The sequence below is a fragment of the Doryrhamphus excisus genome, linkage group LG9 (assembly GCF_037039965.1).
Source record: "Doryrhamphus excisus strain RoL-2023G ecotype Guam linkage group LG9, RoL_Dexc_Guam_v1.1, whole genome shotgun sequence".
NCBI classification, from domain to species: domain Eukaryota; kingdom Metazoa; phylum Chordata; class Actinopteri; order Syngnathiformes; family Syngnathidae; genus Doryrhamphus; species Doryrhamphus excisus.
Window position 1 is genome coordinate 3,508,507 of NC_136365.1, and position 22,152 is coordinate 3,530,658.

At 40.7% G+C, this 22,152-nt stretch overlaps 2 protein-coding genes across 5 annotated transcripts; one reads left to right on the forward strand and one right to left on the reverse strand.

The window, feature by feature from the left end:
* Positions 1-201: 201 nt before the first annotated feature.
* Positions 202-5,587, forward strand: LOC131129531 (transcription factor AP-4-like). Of its 2 annotated transcripts, none has more exons than XM_058073192.2 (7): positions 202-572; positions 2,594-2,759; positions 2,851-2,949; positions 3,555-3,725; positions 3,923-4,069; positions 4,243-4,413; positions 5,351-5,587. In XM_058073192.2, exons 1-7 carry the CDS (start codon positions 484-486, stop codon positions 5,504-5,506), a joined length of 999 nt encoding a protein of 332 aa, XP_057929175.1. In that variant the 5' UTR covers positions 202-483; the 3' UTR covers positions 5,507-5,587. The 2 variants fall into 2 exon arrangements, with proteins under 2 accessions (XP_057929175.1, XP_057929184.1); XM_058073201.2 differs by lacking the exon at positions 202-572 and adding an exon at positions 590-740.
* wdr19 (WD repeat domain 19) lies at positions 3,586-21,947 on the reverse strand. 3 transcript variants are annotated; one of them, XR_013628092.1, is made up of 37 exons: positions 21,704-21,947; positions 21,243-21,334; positions 21,085-21,150; positions 20,868-20,993; positions 19,748-19,863; positions 19,554-19,669; positions 19,387-19,467; positions 19,069-19,181; positions 18,806-18,979; positions 18,665-18,735; positions 18,423-18,589; positions 17,567-17,687; positions 17,388-17,494; positions 17,181-17,297; positions 16,614-16,769; positions 16,360-16,507; positions 15,973-16,186; positions 15,197-15,356; positions 15,009-15,119; positions 14,829-14,938; positions 14,701-14,758; positions 13,639-13,785; positions 13,451-13,533; positions 13,289-13,372; positions 13,058-13,204; positions 11,870-11,994; positions 11,263-11,372; positions 10,881-11,027; positions 9,797-9,893; positions 9,597-9,721; positions 9,429-9,510; positions 9,205-9,355; positions 8,795-8,918; positions 8,220-8,296; positions 7,978-8,094; positions 3,907-5,454; positions 3,586-3,780 (listed from the first exon to the last, which is right to left on the reverse strand). XR_013628092.1 is itself a non-coding variant. In XM_078793206.1 (35 exons), the coding sequence occupies exons 1-35, from the start codon at positions 21,707-21,709 to the stop codon at positions 7,980-7,982; spliced, it is 4,044 nt and encodes a 1,347-aa protein (XP_078649332.1). In that variant the 5' UTR covers positions 21,710-21,947; the 3' UTR covers positions 7,185-7,979. The 3 variants fall into 3 exon arrangements, 1 of the variants encoding a protein (XP_078649332.1); XR_013628091.1 differs by having other exon boundaries at positions 3,586-3,783; XM_078793206.1 differs by lacking the exons at positions 3,586-3,780; positions 3,907-5,454 and having other exon boundaries at positions 7,185-8,094.
* Positions 21,948-22,152: the final 205 nt, after the last annotated feature.

Below are 22,152 nucleotides of genomic sequence, written 5' to 3' on the forward strand. Positions count from 1 at the left end.
TAATTAAAGTGGTGATTTTGTAAACGACTGTACGTGTAGGCACAGTTTTTTTCCCCGTACAACACAATGAGTTAGCATGAAGCAGCGGCACTTACACAACGACTCCATGCTCTCCTCTCTTGTTTGTTCTCCATGCCGGAAGCAGGGCTGATTCCAACCAGCTGTTTCCCGCCTCGCACAGATCAGCTGCGCGCACGCACACACACGCACATACGCACACAAACACGTAGTAGGCGGAGGCAGCGGGGTATACACACAAACACGTAGTAGGCGGAGGCGAGAAGCCACACACACACACACACACACAAGCAAAAACGCATTGGAGGGAACCCCATCAGCTGTGGACAACTTTTGTTTTTCTGTGGTTTCTTCACATCGCTGCACGCGAAGGCTTGTAAAATCCAATTCAACATTTAACGGAACATTCTGGGCGTACAAACACGGAGAGAGCGCACGTTTCTAGAAGAAGGTGGCTTTGGAAGCATGGAATATTTCATGATGCCGACGGAGAAAATACCAAACATTCAGCAATTCAAGAAGACGGAGAAAGATGTCATCGGCGGGCTGTGCAGGTACGTTTAAAAACCCGTGTCGTTCAAGGAAAAGGAGTTTAACGTGGATGCGCTGCACTAGCGCGCTAAGTGTTAGCATGTTAGCATGCGATACTTTGGCAGCAAGCGCAAGGTTGTGCAAACTGGCGGATTATTACCTGAGTTGTTGCTCTTCCGTGCAGGCGTGTGGTAAGATTGTGTAATCAATGTCACGGCTTATGTCAACACAATGACTTAAGTTGTGTGTTATGATACACGTTTACGCTTCCCCTTACATGTCAATCAACATGGAATCGATACACTGCATCTCCAGTAGCACGTGGTAGTTAACGTGTTCACCACAGTATCGCATTTTATTTACCAACTCGCCTTTATGAATGTGTGTTATTGGCACAAATGTGTTGGTTGTGAAATACTGTCGTCATAAATGGCTTTTGAGAGACATAAAAGCTTAAAATGTGGTAACGTGGTGAAGGGGCGCTCCGTGCGGTAGCCGTGGTTGTGTTGCTAACTCGTGCTGCTAACTGGTTAGCTTACAACACAACGTGCCCGTTTTATAACCGCGCTCGCTTCTCTTCGCTCGGCATAAATGTTACCAGGGGCTCGGCCCGTTTTCCACGGACGCAACATGGGTTTACGTGTGCGTCCGTTTTGAGTGTGTTTTACAGCCAGGGTTGGCGGTTAGCTTCTCGCTAACGGTCGAAAGCATTGTTCTCCGCGGTGCCAGGGGGCCTGCTGCTGCTGCCTCGCGTGGAGTCACATTTCACTACTGCTACCAGCTGGTCGACGCGCCCTCAGGCGGCCATGTTGGAGGTCCGCAGATCCTGACAGCAACAACACCAGTCGGCAACAACAACAACAACAACTTGTGTCACTACTCTGCTCAGACACGTTTAAAAGATTCGAAGCAAAGGGAATAAACAAATTTATACAATTTCATCTAACTGTTGGCAGCTGAATTCGTCTGTATATTTATATACTACCTACTTCCTCAATGTGATCCAATACAAGAGCTGTATTAAAAGCGCTTTAAGTATTTTTAAAATAGCCATTTCCAGTTTTGTGCACACAATAAATTTTTTTTTGTGAATGACAAATCTTGTCATGTTTTAATCTTGAGACAAGACTTGTGACACCTCTAATAATGAATAAAATTAATAATCAGTGTCTGAAATATAAAGCTTGTGTAATAGATAATGAAATATTGCATTATTAAATAAGATTCGGAATAATGATATGAGACTTCCCAACACCTTGTACACACTGTACTGTTACTTAAACTGGCTCATAAGTACATTGTTTTGAAGTCTGTCCTCAGCCCATTCTTGCGTTTAATTCCCCATAGAGGCATGCAGAAGATGGTTTATTACATTTTACTGTGATGCAATATTTCTACAATCATAATATGGAGTACATTATAGTTAAATGAATGTGTTTCTGCATTATGTTTATAAACTGAGTCAGTTTTACATCATAACTGGTAGTAAAATCATATGAAAGGTGGTTTCACATGCTTTTAGACCGTTTTTTCTTCCAGACCATGTCTTGTAAACACAAAGTCACACATTCCATTTAGCAATCTATGAATGAGTGCGGTTTCTCACCCATAACGAACCTCATGTTTTTTTTTTTAAAGCAGATTGCTTTCTGACCTTGTGTGTGTTATAAACATCTCAGATCAAGTTCTACTGGTTTGTTCGTGCGGTTTGTCGTGCTCTTTAGCGCTACTTTCTTTACCTAATTGAATAGGACAGACTGCTTGCCTTTGAGGTAGGTTATAGTGCACAGAGTTCATTAAAACTTAGTGACCTCATGGGTAGTAAAGGCCAAAGAATGTGAGGTCTAGATTAAATAGTATAGTTGGCCTCAAAGGCTGCTTTCAATTTTAATGTGTGACTCATCCAGTATGTTTTATTGTTGCTGTGTTGTTGGCCAGGATGGATGCTATGTTTGTGTTGTTATTTTTAATATTTCTGCTGTCCCTGCTATGTTCCTAATTTGTTTTTAAAAAATGCCCACCTGTCATGTAACCGTTCCTTCAGTCTGGCCAACATCCCCTTCAGTCCGGAGACGGCACAGGATCAGGAGAGACGAATCCGCCGAGAAATCGCCAACAGCAATGAGCGGCGACGCATGCAGAGCATCAACGCTGGCTTCCAGTCCCTCAAAACCCTCCTGCCTCACACAGATGGGGAGAAACTCAGCAAGGTGACTTATTATGCACAGTTTTATATACAAGTAATATAATGTAAATGTGGGCCTGCAATGATTTGTTTCTCAATTCTATTCTTCTTTGCAGGCGGCCATCTTGCAACAGACAGCAGACTACATTTTCACCTTGGAGCAGGAAAAGACACAGCTCCTGTCACAGAACAACCAGCTCAAACGCTTCATTCAGGTGCACCTGCATGCTTTTATACCGGCCCATCTCAAATATGCGACCTGCGTTTGCTTGAGAAATTCGGTGCCAGTCAAGCTTGGACACACTTTTTTCATTGAATACTATGAGAAAATGTGTGGTGCTGGATAGATGAAAATGCACAACGATGAGCCAATTCAAGAAACAATACAAGCAGTTGATGTTTGCTAAATACAAGGATGAAGAGTCTTGAACCAGTCATGATGTGCTATATAAATCACTATATTGACACTTACTATGGTACACATTATGGCATTGGATGGTCATATCACCTCGTACTTTGGTACATTATTAAAAACAACAAAAAAAAACATTAAACTGTATTATGGAAAGCAGGAAGTGAACAAATGTAACAGTGATTGTAAAAGTACCAGATGGAGGGGCAGGATTTAATAAGCTTTGCTTCTTCCTACTCCTTTTGGACATGTGGAACTGTGAACTGATTATGGGATGCACTCAATTGTAATCTGATGCATGTTCAAATGAAATAAAACCATTACCATGTTTAGTAAGTATGGTCAGTATATGATGTGACTGTTGTTAACCATGGTCCCCCCCCCCCCGCCCCCGCCATGTCACTCCAGGAGTTCAACGGTTCCTCACCAAAGAGGAGGCGAGCAGAAGAGAAAGATGAAGGCATCGGTTCTCCTGACACCCTGGATGAAGAGAAGGTGGAGGAGCTGAGGAGAGAAATGCTAGAGTTGCGCCAGCAGCTGGATCGAGAACGTTCTGCACGCGTGCAGCTGGAGGAGCAGGTAAACAGAGGCGACACCAAGCGGTCCGTTAAATTGGTCGTGTTGTCGAAATCACCTGCTGAGTTAAATGAGAAAAGAAAAGTCCGTCATTGTTAATTTGATAACTTATCAAGCCTGGTAATGAACTGAAGATTTGGAGTGATAGTAAAGGAATTATAGTGATGTTGAGCTGCCATCTTACATGGATTTGGATGCAGGTGCGCTCATTGGACACTCAGCTGCACCCGGAGCGTCTCAAGGTGATCACCCAGCAGGTGGAGGAAGAGCAGGCACACCTCCAGAGCCAGACGCTGTTAAGGCTGCAGCAGATTCAAGCTGCAGACCGACAACCTCACAGTCCAAAGGTTGGTCTCGCTCTCTCTTTACACACACACACATACTTAGAAATTTGGGTTATAGTCCAGCAACTCAAGTGAAGCAAAATACTAATTAATTATTGTAAATGCACTTTATTAAGTATTTTATCACAAAGTGACGTGACATGAAGAACATGTTACTTGATCTGACTTGTGTGCAGGCGTTGGTTTCTCCGACTCCCCTCGCCTCAACGCATCACCCAACAGTCATCGTCCCAGCGCCAACACTAACCCAGCCACCCCATCACCACGTCAACGTAGTAACCATGAGCTCATCTGTCCACACCAGCACCGTGTCCACGTCTAGACAAAACCTGGACACCATCGTGCAGGTAAGCGTTTTATTTAACATCAGGTCGGCTAGAAATGCAGGTACACCTACACGTTCTAATGATATTCAACATATCAAAACTATATCGAAAATTTGAAGAAAATGCTCTGTTTTGATTGACACTGTGTGAAGCATTCACTAAACGTGTTTTTTTTTATTGTACAGCAATCCCCTGTTTATCATGGTTAATTAGTTCCAGATCCAACTATAGGTAATTTTTTTAGAACCCTCTTGACAGAGAAAATAAGCTTTTTAAAATGTACTCTAAATAAAACTCATGTTGCAGCAAAACTGTTCCCTAGGGAAGCTGAGTGGCAGAGGGACAGGAAGTGACACCAGGGTTTCAGAGTTGAGTTTTAGCTCGTCATGGGTTACGGCCACAACAGTAGCCAGTGTTATAATAATAGTAATAATAATACATTTTATTTGTATAGCGCTTTTCAAAATACTCAGACACTTTACAGTTATGATTGTGTTGTTATTGTGCCTGCAATAATAGCTTGTTGTTCTGGCGATCAAGTCTGGTGCTTGTCTCACCAAACAACGACTGACACCTAGTGATCAGTGCAGAATACTACATCGACAATTTGAATGTGTTTTCCTAATTCCTTGTAGTATTTGTATTTTTGTTCATTTCATCATTTTTATGTTTGAAAGGGGAAAAAATACATAAAAGCTGCTTAAATGGGCCACATTTAAGCACGAAACAAGGGGCATTTAATTCTAGTTTGCGGTGCTGTAGAACTATGCTGTCTCATGTAGCTAAATAATTAAATTATTGAAAATATTAGTTCTGTCACTAGAAGCATTCGTGAACAAGAATTGTCTTAAAACGCAAATTATATTTGGAGTAGATGTACCTAATCTTTTGTCTTGTGAGTCTAACCTTGCTGAACAGTCACTAAGATGCGCCGTATCGTCCCGTTTGCTCCTCTCAGGCCATCCACCACATTGAGCGCACTCAGGAGAGACGAGCGAGTGCAGAGGAGGAGCAGAGACGAGCTGTCATTGTTAGCCCCGCCCATGTTGCTATGGACACCGCCTGCTCAGACACAGACACGGATACGGAGGGAGAGGACTGTTCAATGAACTGATCGTGCTGTGAACTTGGAAACACTTAAAACACCATCTCACTGTAAGATTCCATCCAGAAGCTTGACTACTTTTTTTTTTTTGGGAAAAAAAAAGCTCTCCAAACTCTGACTTCCAGTAGTGAAGCTCTTCTCTTTGTTGGTCATGTCTTGTAAATTGTCTAATTGAAACCCAGGAGTGGTCACAGCGTGCGGGGCTTCTGATAGGCTGCTGTTCATCGTCCGTCCTCCATGTTGTTGTTTATATAGCGACAGTCGGATGTCGCTGGCAGGCTGACTTCATTTGTGCTGCAAATTCCTATTTTCATTTAACAGAACTGAATGTAACAACACAATAAGCAGCCGCTTGTGATTTTTTTTGTTTTAATTTCATTTGAAATGCGCAAGCTGCAAGTATTTCTTTGATTTAGATTCCATCATATTTATGATTGGTTTGTTTATATTTCAATCGCAAATTCAAAACACAGTCGAATTGAAAGGCATGTCAGGCAGACTTGATTACAGGATACGTCACATTCACTTCATGATCTGTTTAAGCCCTTTAATATAAGCTATTGAAAAATTGGAATACATACTCCGTCGGGGTTACTGAACGTTTCTTATGAGATTAACCTAAAATCGGATGTTTGTTAGGTTTAACAAGGAGCAGGACACCTTGAGATGGATTTTGAGGTCAGTCACCTAAAGTGCACAGCTGCTGACATGAGGCAAGTGTTCACCAGGGTTCTGGTAATGTCTGGTGGCCTTTTTCAATATCAAAACAACAATGATTTTTTTTCCATAAGACATGTAATCTTTAAAAAGAAAAAAAAAAAAGGATTTAGTTTGCATGACGATTTCATGATTTCCACCAAAGACTTCCAGGTGCAACTTCTAATATTGATTTGTTGCTTGTAGTGACTATGCACTTGAGTGTTTGCTATTTATGCAATTGCATTTTCAAGTCCATTTATACGCGAGGTGGATAATTCTATGCACCGCTAATAGGTGTGTTTTTTCCACCTACAGTATATACGTGGCGTGCTTATATCAAAGAATGTAATTGTTCTTATAAAAAAAAAGGTGCTGTTTGCCAACGTGCTGCTCTGCTGACTAGCGGTGAGCTGATCACTTTTTAACACGGCAAAAGTCATTTCCACGTTGTACTGGAATAACATATCTTGATCAGTTACTAATTAAATTGAAATACTGTATAATTGCAACAATAGTCCAACATGAGCACTGCCCATCTCTCCGAAACAAATCAGATCATGTTTTGATGCTCATTCTTTTTTCGGGATTTCTTTCTTTACTGGAAATGCTTGCTTCTATTTACAAACACAAGTAGATGCTGTAAACATTCCATATGGATGGACTTGTCTTTTCATTTATTGTTCTGTTGCAGACTGAATGCATGTTACTAATGTGTTGTCTCTTATGTAATGCAGGCATTTTTTTTCTTTTTTGACAAACACATGTTGAGCGTGAAAGTGTTTAGTTTGTGTGTGTGTGTGTGTGTGTGTGTGTGTGTGTGGACACTGTGCACTACTTGGCATCAGTGTTCCATCTGGTTAGACTAGTTTATTTCCATGCAACGTTGGGTAATCGGGGTTGTTCATAGCGTCAAAGAATGGGTGGAATTCTGTCAAATGTGAAGGCATAGCCTAAAGTTGAATCAGAAGTTAACTTTTAGGTGGATGGCTTTATTTTATTTTTTTTCCATTTCAGACAAACACTTCACCAACCAAAATGTCTGTACTTGTATCTCAGCACTGATGTCCTTCAGTGACTATTTGGTTGAAAGCACTTCCTTTCCTCTACTGCCTGAAACCGAGGAAGTTCCATTATTTTTTTAAGTACGCTCTTCTTTGACACAATTTAACATGGTTTCTTGTTATCTGCTTTTCTGTCTTTCCAACTGTCTTTTTTTTTGTACTTTCTTGGTGACAAGCATTTTTTTTTATATTTTTGTGTCTTTTTCATTCTACATCAATGAGAAGCTGTTATATTTTTGTTTAAAAAAACTTGGGTAAACAGTCCTTTGTAAAGAATAAAAAATAAAATTTGTACTTTTCTATGACAACTTGCTTGATTATTCATTGTACTGGGTGTCTAGCCTTTTTACAAAAAATTTAAAATACATTGAAAAATATGAACATGGCCCCCAGTTTTCTTAGATTTTTCAGCATGCCACTCTCATTGGAATAAAATGTGGACATCCCTGGCCTACAGAGGAAAAAATGCTGTGTATTGTTAGACCAAAGGCATGCATTGAAACATGTTTTTTTTAAATATACATTTCTCAAGTTAATTTACTCTATTTTAAAAAAGTTTTTTTTACTGACTTTAAAATCCATTCTCAGTTTTGCACTTTCATATAAAGCTAATACAACATTTACAATTGTGTAACTAAAGGACCACTCCAGTGGTACAAATGTTAACAATCTGCAGGATAACAAAAACTAGTCCATTGTGTTTCTACAACTTCATGTCACCTTTACTGATCCAGTTCATCAGTCTGCAGGTATTTGGAACAATCTGTAATCTTCTTCAACTGCTGGGCACTGAGAGTCTCTGAGCACATGGGACACGCCGTCTCAGTCTCCAGCAATCTAAAATCATGTATCAATAACAAGGTTTTTGCAATATATTGGCAATATGACACCAAAACCACACACAGCATGGATTATAGAAACTGCAGATAGTTCCACAAGAACAGGATGTGCGTGCCACTTACAAGATGAACTGTGAGTAGAGTGCAGGAAATTCACAATGAGGACACACGGACCAGTCTTCTTTCAGCATGTGACGACCCTGGCAATGTGATGATAAAACACACATAAGACACTGAAGGGTGATTTTTGTGGTAGACTGTTAAGTGTTTAGTTCAGGGGTTTGCAAACTTTTGCATCAGAAGAGCCATTTTACAAAAAAAAACATGTCTGATGGACAAGAGTTGACAGTTCAGAATTCACATATCTGCAATACCGAAAAAGGCATTCTTTCATTTTCTGAATAATTTCCTGTTTACTTTTTAATTTGCAGAATAGATGCTCATGTTTTTAGTTATGATTCCTTCATGCATTCGTCATCTGTGAATTGCCAACTTGCCGATTTTTTTTGCTAAATATAGAGACTTATTTTCTCAAAAGCGACTAGCAACAAATGCAACTTTTGCTGACATTGTTGAAAGATTTTTCAGGTATTTGGATACGTGAAACATATTGTTATGATTGGTGAGTACAGCCAGCTGCAGTGATGCGGGTTGCCCATCTCTGGTTTAGTCCGTGCAGTTAGTGATAGAGCACTCACTGTGGCGATGCAATAAGGCAGGTTGTTCTTGCAGGAGATACACAGCAGTTCATTCTGTGGTAGCTGGAAGCCACAGTAAGGACACGGTGTAGTTTCCTCTTCCAACTCTGACGTATCGGGACGCCTGTGGAAATAACAGTCACGCATATATGTGCTACGTGTGATTACGCAAAACAATCACCTTCTGCCCTGTATTCAATTTATGACGAGAATAGTGACCTGGATGGCTAGCAATTTGCACAGAACCAACACAATGACATCACAAAGTACAACAGTTCTGCTTCCTCCATTCATACTGGATGTATTTTACTGTAACAATTATGCTAATTAGAAAATAACAATATTAACATCCTCCAGAAATAGATTGCAGTCCTGTGGATTGAGGATAGCTGCTCATGCTGGTCACTCACCGAACCATCGCCTCGATTTTCTTCCTGTAATTCTGGTGGATTTCGTTTCGGTACTCGGGTCGCATCAGCATGGCAGCAAAGCCAAAAGCTGAGTTCTTCAACCCTGATCGGTGACATTCAATGACCGCTGATGTCAGAATGGGTACAACATCTGGAACAACACGACACACACATGTGAGACCACGACCACTTTATCATTATCATGACAAGCAATGTTGACTCACGTGCAGGAAATTTGCTGATATTTTTGCTGACGCGAATGAGCATGCGTGCTCCTTTGAGGTGGTCTCTTCGTTTGATGTGGATCTGTAGAGAAAACATTTTAATTGTCAGGCAAAAAACTAGATTATGGGAATAAAAGATGAATGCACAAATGCTGTATTCGTAGTAACCTTTCCAAGCAGGTAGGAGTGCAGGATCATCAGATTAGTGGCCATTTCTGCAGGAATCTTGATGTTGTGGGCCTGCAGCTGTGTGTACATGCTGAACAGCACATTGTGGGAGCTGCGGTAGTTACCTGGATGAGATGTAGCAGCTAATCAAATACAATCATCATAGTATTTATGTCATATGTTTTACAGTTCTACAATACCAGCATTCTGCTCTTCTCTGGCAATGATGATGGCAGTGCGAGCAGCCTCTCTATATTGCTGTAGTGCCATGTAGAGACGGAACAGGTACTTGGCATCCTGTAATAAAAGTCAAGAACCATGCAATGTCAAAATATCCGTATTTTTTACGATACATTTGATTTCGACTGTACGCTCCTTATAATTCAGCAAATGACATGAAACCTGAGTATCACTGTTTGTATGACACAATTCCTGTAATGGATTTCATTTTATAAGATTGTTTAAATAAAAAGCACATGCTATAATGATCACATATGTTAGGCTGCACGGTGGACGAGTGGTTAACGCGCAGGCCACACAGGTAGGTGACCTGGGTTTGATTACCCGTTCGGGCATCTCTTTGTGGAGTTTGCATGTATATGTATATGTATATGTATACATATACATATGTTTAACACTGACTATAACAATGTAAAGACCAACTATCACCTACACTAAATTCATCACACAGCAACTTGACATTCAAAAGATACCCAAGAAATAAACAATGCTAGTACTAATACATTTTTCCACAATACATTCAATCCAAGCAATGCATTCATTGGTGCCTTCTGGGGCACTGCAATGATGTCAGCCTCCTTCTGGGCTAATCTGGCTCCCTCTGCTGCACAGTTGCAGCATTTTACCACCATCCATCCATACGTTTTCTACGCTGTTTGTCGTCCAATGAATGCTTTGCTTGGATGTAATGCCTTATATATTACTATGTTTGTATTACTACGAAGAAAATTTTGAATTGACATATTCTTTTGCAGACGACATAGGAGATCTAGGAGACCCGGGGTTCGATTCCCCGCTTGGGCATCTCTGTGTGGAGTTTGCATGTTCTCATTCCAAAAACATGCTAGGTTAATTAGCGACTCCAAATTGTCCATAGGTATGAATGTGAGTGTGAATGGTTGTTTGTCTATATGTGCCCTGAGATTGGCTGGCAACCAATCCAGGGTGTACCCCGCCTCTCACCCAAAGACAGCTGGGATAGCTGGGACACGACCCTCATGAGGATAAGCAGTAAAAAATTAATGAATGACATGCTTTAGTCACCTTTGGTATGCCATCACTCTCGCCCATTAGGTATTCTATCAGTAGATTGGTCAGGGCGGTGTCCTTCGCTTGGCCCACCGTCTCAATGGCCATGTCCAAAGCCGGGCTGTCCTCCGTATTGGGACACTTTAAGAAATGCTTCAGGGCCTTAAGCAGAAACTAAATGGTTAAGATTCTAAATGCACTGTGTCAATGTATCTGTTACACATTTCCATGACTATTCAACCCAACTATTCCCAACAAAGTTGTTAGTAAAGCATTGTTCAAAATGTCTTGGTAAATGAAGAATTAAGATAAGGAAAATGGTTCTAGCTCAATTTTCAGATATATTCTTCCATTTCATGTTTAATGAGTGAAAAAAAAAAGATAAATAAGCTCTTACTCGGCTGTATTGCCCACACTTCTGAAAGAATTTGCCAGCCTGCAGGTGGTTCTTTTCTCCCTCAAAGTACAGTGCGATGCTCTGATAGTCCTGTAGTGTTGCATCCGAGCCTGACAAAATACACACAGATGAGAGTGAGCCTTTTTGTGAGTCATACAGTCCTTGATTTGGTGGGTGGAGGCAGGACAAGTCGCATACACACAGAGAGCAGAAGAGTATCACGTAGTAAACATGAATTGCAAAATATTGTCATATTTTTTCATTCTATTTTTCTTAAAAATAAGAACTTGTCTCGCTTGACTCAATCATGGACTCATCTCATGTATCATCTCGTCTGAACTGAGCGTCTCGTGACACACCAATACATAGCATCGTGTCTTTGAATGCATCTTTTGAATTTGAATTTAGCCATAAACTTGAAAATGCTTAATTTTGGCAAAAATATGCAAACCTGCATATTTCTTGACAAATATTCAACCACGAAACAGCATGATTCATGAATTTAAATATTTTTTAAAAACAATGACAGAATGAAGTTCAGAAATTCAAACCACAGTGTGGCGAGGGATGACTGCATTTGTAATTTATAGCGCTGATGTTCACAAACCGATGATGTCTGCATACACTTCCATCTGCCTGTGCTGCTGTGCCAGCTGGAAGGCTTCATCGTTGCATTGAGACAGCACCAGGAAGTGGATAGCCGAGCCATAGTCATTCAGTGACAGGAAGAACCTGCAAAGGCATCATAAAGACCAATAAGGTAAAAAAAAAAACTCACATAGTTGAAGCAAAAATTCTAAAGCATTTTTCATATATGGTATTTTGTAAGGAATATAGTATTTTTGGAAACATGAGGCTTAACACTCCACCCTCGACCATCTCTGTGTGGAGTTTGCATGTTCTCCCCCGTGCATGTGTGGGTTTTCTCCGGGTACTCCGGTTTCCTCCCACATTCCAAAAACATGCTAGGTTAATTGGTGACTCCAAATTGTCCATAGGTATGAATGTGAGTGTGAATGGTTGTTTGTCTATATGTGCCCTGTGATTGGCTGGCGACCAGTCCAGGGTGTACCCCGCCTCTCGCCCCAAGACAGCTGGGATAGGCTCCAGCATCCGCGCGTGAGGATAAGTGGTAGAAAATGAATGAATGACCTTAACACATTATCAAAAATAAAAAAAATAATTTCTGTTTTCTGCATCTCCAAAATAATGTAACTTTTTTGTGTGTGTTTGGCCACTTTTACCATTGTATACAACTGCAGCCTTAACTTTAATAATACACATTAATTCATTCATTCATTCATTTTCTACCGCTTTTCCTCACGAGGGTCGCAAGGGGTGCTGGAGCCTATCCCAGCTGTCTTGGGGCGAGAGGCGGGGTACACCCTGGACTGGTCACCAGCCAATCACAGGGCACATATAGACAAACAACCATTCACACTCACATTCATACCTATGGACAATTTGGAGTTGCCAATTAACCTAGCATGTTTTTGGAATGTGGGAGGAAACCGGAGTACCCGGAGAAAACCCACGCATGCACAAGGAGAACATGCAAACTCCACACAGAGATGGCCGAGGGTGGAATTGAACCTTGGTCTCCTAGCTGTGAGGTCTGCATGCTAACCACTTGACCGCCGTGCCGCCAATACACATTAATAACATTGTTAAATCAATGAAATGAATAGCTGTCTCATACTATTATTATCAATTTACTCAAAGTGAGCATCATGATAACTGCTCTATTGGCTCTCAGTCAATTGTGTTGGAGTACTAAACACACGTTTAGTCCTACCTGGCCACCATCTTCGCCCCTTCAACACTCTGCGTCTCTCTAACAATGCGTACAGCAGCTTCTGGGTTCTTCAGATGATCCAGTAGCACCCGGGTCACATTGTCCCAGTCCTTAGCACTCCCATAGGCTTGTGCTGCCTCCTTATACCTGGTAAAGACAGAAGCCAATAATGTGGATTTCATTGTTTCTACGTTGTAGCTTTCAGCGAAGACCCCAAAACTCGACACCTACTTGCCATCTGCCTCCTTGGCTTTTGCGTACTGCAGGTGAATCTTAGAAGAGGTGACATATGGGAGCAACTCGCCCACTTTTGCCCTGAGAGAGAAACAGTTCAGAAAGAAAAGTACAGTAAATTCCAGCTGTCAGTGTTGGTGTTTTTGCACTTTGTCGCACCAGTTTTTGCAGCGTATATAAACCGATGCCGCCTTGTCATAACACTGCCCTTTTTCATAAAGCTGAGCAGCTTCAGAGAATTGCTGTGAAACAAAAAAAAAACAAGCATCTCAGCACCAAATAAACAGACAGAACAAAACTGATACATAACAACACTGTTACTGTGGTGGCCTATAGCCAACTCCTACCTTCATGCTTTCCAGTATGGCAGCACATTCTTTCTTCAGAACTCTACTTGGGTGTTGGCTAGCCTGGGCCACTCCTCTCCTTATGTCCCCCATCCGAATGGACATCCTGGCTATGCCAGCCTGGCACACCTCATCATGCTCCTGGAACTGCAACATCACAAGAACGCAGTCAGAAAAACGTAACACTTTTCTACTAACTACGAACTCATTCAAAGTTAGTGGATTAGCCACTCCTACATGAGCCAATTAGGGATTCTGGACTCCCTTCGTACATGTGTCAGACAACCATTTACTACATGTACAAAAAGTGCTTCTCACAACAATATGCGTTCAAAAGAGTAATACCTTTCCATCAGCTGTTTCACGGTGTTTACATGCATGTGTGACGACCACTGTGACGCAAGAGAGCTCAAATGAGAGGTAGAGTGTAAAATACAGTATACTGTAAATGGCAAAAAAAAATATCTAAAATAAAATGTGCAGACCTGTAACTACCCGGGATGTTACAACAAAAAATATATATTAAATCACTTCCTCTCTCTCTCTAAAGTAGGGCATCAGTGTATTCCGGTTCATAACGGTATCCCTCTGTACTAAAAGGAATGTCGTCATCACTTGCTTCGTTGTCAGACATGTTTACTTTCACTATCCCAGCAATACACACTGTAAAACAGGTGATGGAAAAGGTGGAGAAAAGCTAACGGGCTGCAGAGCGGAAGTGATATGAAGAGAGATAAAATAGCAGACTTTTTTAGTGGTAAAAGAACACTCACTGTTGATGCACGACACTGATTATACGGATGTCATACCACAAAAACACAACTATCCCAAGATGTGGAACTGGTAACTAGGGGGGAAAAAGTGCACTAGAAACATGCTTATATTAAATATGTGATTGCGTCCTACTAACGCCATCTGGTGGGCACTGTAAATAATGCTAGTGGCTTTCTGTCTGCTTCTCTTTTGAAGATGTTTAAGTCATAATTCACTGTCTGCCGTGTACACAATAGACACTACCTAAATGCATTTATTGGCCAAAAATATGAAATATAATGCACTTACTTTGTTATTATTGGTCATGCCTTTCTCGTAGTGAGATAGAGCATTCATGTAGTCTCCACTGCAGAAAGAGAAAGTGCATCAGATGTTTTGCCGGATGATGTTTTCTTTATTTATGTGTGTGAGCTTACATAAACTCTAGATGGACGGCATATTCTTTGGATAGAAAGGGAATCTGGTCTTCTGCTAACCCCTTGGCTAACTTCAGAGCACTGTCCCAATGCAGCAGGTCTCTTCTCATCTATAACACAAACACGGTTTACTTAGATCAACTGGGTGGTTTACAATGCAAAGCTGTGTGTGTGTGTGACCTCCAAGGCAGCTATTGGACAACTTGAGGCCAGATAGAGATCCTGTGCAAGACAGAAGTCCTCCAGAAACATGGCCAAATGACCTGCAAGTAAGTTATTATCCTCGATGCCCTAGATGAGAGTTTTTTTTTCATGAACGAATACTCCATTTGCAACATACAGCTATCATTCACAATAAATGGCGTTACCTGGACGGCCTGCAATGACAGCACCATGCCCACATTGCCAATCATGCGGTAGAAGTGGATGGCCAGCTCAACCTCCATGTGGACCAGACAGGTTTTGCCGATTTCCTCTTTGTCGGCGTCACTGCCCTCCGTCACACACAGATCCCAGGCTTCATGGAACCTGAAGAGCGACGCGGACAAACATTAGCATTCAACGCTCCTTTGTAAGAAAATAGGGTACGCTGATGGGAAAATACGTACTGTACTCCAATAGTAAAATAGGAATATACATGTACAGTATATCAATCACCAAATGTAGACACTAACTGAAACAATGGAAAGGCACTTGACTGTAATCTTTTGTTGTGTTGTGTGAAAATTACAGTAAAACATTATGTATAATTATTTTTAAAAAGATATTACATTACGATAAAAAACGTGCACAGTGCACAGTGTCTGCTTATTGTTCCTCAGGAGTTGGTTAAATGCTGATAACAAGTGCTGTGCATTGCACTTGTTATTACTACTACCTCAACAATTTGAGTCAGAAATACTGCAAAAACAGTTATGGAACAAATCTTGTCACATATCATTATGGTTATTTTCTGCAAGATGGATATTTCTTAGGTTGAAAAATACAACAAAAACATCAAGTAGTCCACTCACTTACAGACAATAAATATACACACAAACCTGATAAGTCTTTACATGCCCATCTAAATTTACATTCATGTTCAGGATCAATAAGCACGGACATACAGTATTACGACTTTTCAACCAATAGGAGCTCAACTGACCTCTTGAGCTGAAGGGCCTGCGTGAGCTGTTTGCTGAATTCCGGCGGTGACCCAGACGATGCGCTGGTTGAGAGCTCCAGGAAGGAGTGTGTGCTCAGAGCCACTTCACTAATCTTGCCGCTTGCCGTCTGGCACGTCAGCGCCCCGTTGTACAATAGCAAAGGCTTCTGGGAAGAAAGAAGTGGAGTGCTCCCCACTAACACCACTCGCTGGCCTAAGTAGCCAGGGGGGAAGGAAATGAGGAAATGCTGTTAACTTTAGTTGAAATATCAAAGAACATTGGATTGGTCGCTAGTCAAGGGGATTTGTGAATAGGGCATATGAAAGTCAGCTATGGCAATGAACATACTTCAAACTTCACAACAAAACGGATGCAGTTGCGCCTACCGTAGATGGTTGTTTTATGCACCGCATAAGTATAGGCCTTGTCGTCGTCATAAGCAACAAACACTCCTCTGTCAGCATGCCAGTTATCCCACAGCACTCCAGTGACGGTGGGGGAGAAATCTGGAAGCTCAAGACAGGAGTCTGCTGCCTGGATGAACAAAACAAGCAGCCAAGTGAGGTCATGTGAGGTGAAATGAAATGAATTTTGCGTCATAAATAAATATATATGAAGCAAACATATCATATGTACTCACACTTGAAAGGGTGAGCAGGAAACCGCCTTTCTTGTCGTCAATTAAGACCAATCGTGCGCCATTTACATCCGGGTAAACTTTCCTCACGGCGACTGCGTGGCTGTAAGTGCTCACAGTCTCCCAATCCTCCACCAAGACACAGACCACGTTACCTAACTGAGACATAACAGGAGAGGCATTTTCAGAAGGTCTGGGACAAGGGACAAATGGTAATGGTTTAATTTCATTTGAACATGCATCAGATTGCAATTGAATGCATCACATAATCAGTTCACAGTTCCACATGTCCAAAAGGAGTCGGAAGAAGCAAAGCTTATTAAATCCTACCCCTCCATCTGGTACTTTTACAATCAGTAACTGTTACATTTGTTCACTTCCTGCTTTCCATATTTATTTAATTTTTTAATAATGCACCTCGTACCGAAGTAGGAGGTGATATGACCATACAATTACATAATGGGTACCATAGTAAGTGTCAATATAGTGATATATAAAGCACATCATGACTGGTTGTATTTATACAAACAGTAATGATATCGGACTAACGCTAGCATGTGCGAGGCTTACATCAGTGCCATAGTAGAGGAAGTCGGCGGTGAGGGCGTGGCAAAGGATACGGCCTTTTCGGTCATCGTCCGGAAACAACTTCATCTGCTTCCGCTCCTCCTGCTCACTGTCATCGATCTAGAATCACACAACAAGGTAACAACATGCATGGATGTGTTGTTTGTCCAGGTGATAATAAGCCATTTCACACGCATATAGAAAACATACCATGTGCAGCTGCACTTTGCCATCAAACAGCACTGCGGCATATTTTGCATTAAGGCACATGTTGGCAACTGTCCCGAAGTACTCAATCTCCTTTAGTTTGGTAAAAACTAAACAAATAACATCCTGTTAAACAAGCACATGGATCATCATGACAAAATAATGATATTCAACATACACACCGGATTCTTGTTCAAGAGGAGCGTAGAACCAGGCTTTGTTGTTCATTCCTACGGCCACATGATAGGGTCCCACGGCAATAAAAGTTGGTTCTACTTCCACTTGGATGGTCACAGGAGATGTCTGAAAAACAAAGTCAATTATTGAGGTGCATATTACCGAGTTGGAAAGCAGCACATCTTCAAGTCGGAGATTTTGTCTTTGGTCTGTTAGCATACTATTGTATCGTATTGTACAGTACATACATACATAACACAAATCGTGTTTTATGCAGTGACTTCTTGGTTTAGCTTTCACTCATATTATTTTCAAATATGAGAAAGTCTACCCAAACAAGATAAATCTGTGTCTCTTAATTAAAAAAAGAAAAGATACATAAATATATGCATATCTGCCAACTTAGTAGAAACAAATACAGTATTTAATGGCCGTTTTAACAAATGCAGCCTTTAACAACAAACAAAATAATGCTAGAATATAAAGTTATGCACAATTGTAATTAAATCATTGTAATTGTTTATTGATGCAGAATTTATTTTTTACAGTATGATTTTTAGTATGATGCAATGTACACCACAGTAATCACCACTGAGAGCAATTGATTAATTTGTAATATAATAATTAGGGCTGTCATTTTTATAAGAGTTAATTAATAACTCATGACTAATCACCATTTGCAACTATGCCTGAAATATTATGAACATTTTCACTTCAGCTGCAATAAAATACGAAGATGTGGATCTCAGAGGAACATAACCATAACCAATGTTAAAAACATGCATGAGAGCGATACAGAGCTATTTCTGTTGTATTTGTATTTTCCTTTGCCAAAACAAATTTTAAATTGAGTCCCCTCACCCCATAGTTTGACACTGTGACCTCCAGCAAAGATGTAAGGTAGGCTAGTCTGGTTCCGTAGCTGTCACCCAGTATGGGAAGCTTTGTGAGGAAGACATGAAGAGTCCCTTTTTGTGTGGAAACTGCTAACAGCTGTCCATCATCTGTCCAGCTCAGCTGGTCCAGACCTGAACGAGAGCAGTAGAAGTCAGGCAGGTTGTTGGTGGATTGTAAAATAATTCTGAAGAAATCAGAAACCTCACCTTTTGTCTCATCCTCCAACTGAATGACATTGCTGATGTATTTGAGGTCAGAGAGGTCATGGATCTTTATGCTGCAGTAGTGAACACGCAGTGATTTAGTTACTTATTTAGTCGTTACCCTCGTGAAGCAGTTGTGCACACCTGTTGTCCCCACAGGAAGCTGCCTTGTTTAATGCTGATGAGATGGCTACACTGTTTAGGCTGTCTTTGTGGTTGCGAGCCTGCCAGAGTTCATTTCCGATCTCTCTGGCATGAGTGGATATGACAACAAAGTACCCATCGGAGAAGCCAATGAGTATGTACCCGTCACCAAACCTAATAAACAGGAGGTAAATATCACTGCAAATATTAATTATACATGTTTTATAATAAGAGATTCTTTGCAATGAATTGTGCTGTTGTACCAGCGATAGGAGACGATGTGTCCGTACTTCCCGTTAAAGCCCAGATCATACCAGTCATCTTTGTTGTAAATGTTAAAAATGACTAGAATCTTCTTGTCCACACAGACACTCACCTGGAGAACAAATAATTGCAAGTAATAGCAATGCATTCTACTATACTCTCACCGAACACTTTATTATGTGTAATCTTCTAAAAAAAGACACAATGCATTAATTCTGCCTTTAATATAATAAATCTCTTTGACTCACTAACCATATAAAACATATGTACATCAACATGAAAGCAGTTTTTTATTGTGCATGTAGTATGAAACTCACAGTGTTCTCTCCTTGGGCTGTCCTTTCACTTGTCTTCCTCATTGAGATGTAAATATCGGCAGGTGCCCCACGCAGTTTTACCTAGCAGGCAAAAAGGACATGTGAGTATGGTTCATTGTATTCATACAGTAAGTAGCTACTATTAAATAATTGCATTGCTCATTGACCTCTCTGATAGTGTCCCCCTCTTGATTGCTGATGCTCAGATTGTTGTCATCACATCCAAGAATCAACAGATTCTGAGTGTTCCAGCAGCCACAGGTGATCTTCTTGGTGTGCTTACCTAAGATGCAATGGATGAATAAACAGTTGCTAAATAATGGGCAGGAACTGTACTGAATCATACATGTGTCAGTGTTACCTAATATCGGGATCTTGTGGGAGGTCTGCTGATTGTAGATTAACAAATTTCCTTTTACTGTCCCAGCTGCCAGGAGGGGACCCGTTTTTGACCATACAATGAGGGACATAGGATCTCTGTGGGGAAGAAAGAGGTATTCTCATCAGTCGGGTTGCTAAACCTGGTCTGTGTTACTGTTTGAGCATCGTGAGAAATGCTGTAGTGAGATTTTATTTGTTTATTTCCACACAGTGAAAAGTCAGCCACCATCGTAGAACTGTGAGGTCTTAATACTGTGTATCAGGGGTCTCAAACACGCGGCTCGCGGGACACTAGGTGGATGCCCCCGCCTTGATATGAAAGTTTAATGTCAGTGCGGCCCGCGCAAGTTTGATATGGATGCTGTATGGTATCATGTACCCAGAAAAAATTATTACGTTTGATTAATGTTCATGTTAAAGGTTAAATAACTGTTAATAGTTATCCTCCCTATCCATGTGGAAGTGGTAAGTTTTTGGCTATTTAAGTTTAAAGGAAATAACTTGAAGGCTACCGTTTAGGTCGCTAGCTCTCTAGTTTGCGAGTTAGCATGTGTCTCAAGACCCTGCAGTTGCGCAATATGTTGTAAATAAAAAGAGTATAAATGTGACTATAGTCTCATTTTGTCATGTCTACAGGTCTCTAATAATGCTTTGTTAATTTTAATCAGAAAAAAATAAATTTGACTACCCACCAACTATATGTAGTTTGTTAAGTTTTTATTATTTGCAGTTTTATTATTATTATTATTATATTTATTTATTACTGATTAATTTTCTTTATTCTTGATTTGTTTATTTATTTTTCATCTTATTTTGTGTAGAAAAATAAAAAGCAAGATATTTGAGAACAGTGGAATGTTTTATCAAAGCTTTTCTTGTAGAAAATCGGAGCCAAAGCAAAGTTTATTAATTTTTCTGTTTTTAATAAATGCGTTTTTTTTTTTTTTTGGAAAACCTGATGCGGCCCAGTCTCACCCAGACCCTAGCTCCAGTGGCCCCCAAGTAAATTGAGTTTGAGACCCCTGCTGTATATGGTTACTGCATCAAAATCTAATTGTGTCCTCGGACTTTTTCACAGTGTTGTATGTACACAGGATTACCTCATGCCACTGTCGATCTTAGAGGTTTTATTCACGCTGGCATCCCAAAGGTGGATGGAGCTGGATTTGGCTGCTATCACCGCCAAAATGTCCCCATCCTTATCCCAGTCCATCCCCACGCAACGTCTTGGGAAGCAGCAGAACACAAAGTATAACATGACTATTACCAAAAGTATCATCTCTCATCTGAATTGCATTTTGTTTTCTTTACACATACCCGGAAAGGCTGATTTCAGTCCACTTGTGCCCATGGCGATCAAATATTTTTACTGAGCTATCATGTCTATTGGGGTTGGAGGTAAAAAGCACATTGAATATAAGTTAAGTCAGGTCAAATATGAATACACAGACAATTTACAGACAGTTTTTACTCACCCTGCAACAGCTATATAATTTCCAAGGGATTTCTGCCACTTGTAAATTAACTGAGAGCCTGTCCAGGCGTTGTCCACAAGGGTGAAGACGTTCTGTGGACACAAGGATGATGTTTAGCTCAGGGAGACATTGACTGCCATGACTCGGTCACAATTTTGACACGACTCTAAGAACAGATTTGACATATTCCAGAACTTTTTCTTTTTACTGAATGTGCAACAAGTAGACTTTTCATTTGCCACAGCAAACATTACATTATTCTGTATACTGTGTAACTGAGCAGCTGCAGTGAGATATAGTGATGTATCTACCTGTTGAAAAAGAGATACATTCTCAACATCATCAGGTTAGAGCTTTTCCTCTTTGCAATGTCGATACCATTAACATGTGAGGCAAACCATTTCTAACTGATGGACATGGCAAGATAAAGATAAAGTTACATTTATTAGCTTGTTACCAACCTTCATCTCGATCTCTTTCGACACCCTAATTCAGTCAGTCGATTTGTCCAAACATTTCAGCTCACGAGTCGTTAAATTTATACCAAGCCGCAATATTCCACTGTTTCCGAATTATATGTAATACAAACGTTACAATATTTTAACTACGGAATCCGCAACTACGAGTGGAAACTAATTTTGTTTGCGGGAATAGCTTTCGAGTGGCTTGACGCTACAGCGTCTTAGCAACAGTCCGTAACCAATCATCGGCTTTCAAACGCCATTTCCGCCTTTCGCCACCGGATATCCGCGTCAATGGAGTGTTTCTGTTTTACTTTCCGACTAGAAACACTTTTCTTCTTGACTGGTCCTGTTTAACTGAAATGTCTCGTCCGATATACGTACGTAAAGTAATACTACTATTTGTGTATAAAAAGCAGTAATTTGCGGTGAGGTTCGTGGCTGGTGAG

What these genes read in the sequence shown, in the direction of transcription:
- LOC131129531 (XM_058073192.2), top strand. Translation starts at nt 484, where the DNA reads ATGGAATATTTCATGATGCCGACGGAGAAAATACCAAACATTCAGCAA. An exon ending in GACAACCTCACAGTCCAAAG is followed by an intron (nt 4,070 to 4,242) that starts GTTGGTCTCGCT and finishes ACTTGTGTGCAG; the next exon opens with GCGTTGGTTTCTCCGACTCC. An exon ending in ACCTGGACACCATCGTGCAG is followed by an intron (nt 4,414 to 5,350) that starts GTAAGCGTTTTA and finishes TGCTCCTCTCAG; the next exon opens with GCCATCCACCACATTGAGCG.
- wdr19 (XM_078793206.1), bottom strand. An exon ending in CCACAAGATCCCGATATTAG is followed by an intron (nt 19,670 to 19,747) that starts GTAACACTGACA and finishes ATTGCATCTTAG; the next exon opens with GTAAGCACACCAAGAAGATC. An exon ending in CAGGCCCTTCAGCTCAAGAG is followed by an intron (nt 15,357 to 15,972) that starts GTCAGTTGAGCT and finishes GTCGCTCTTCAG; the next exon opens with GTTCCATGAAGCCTGGGATC.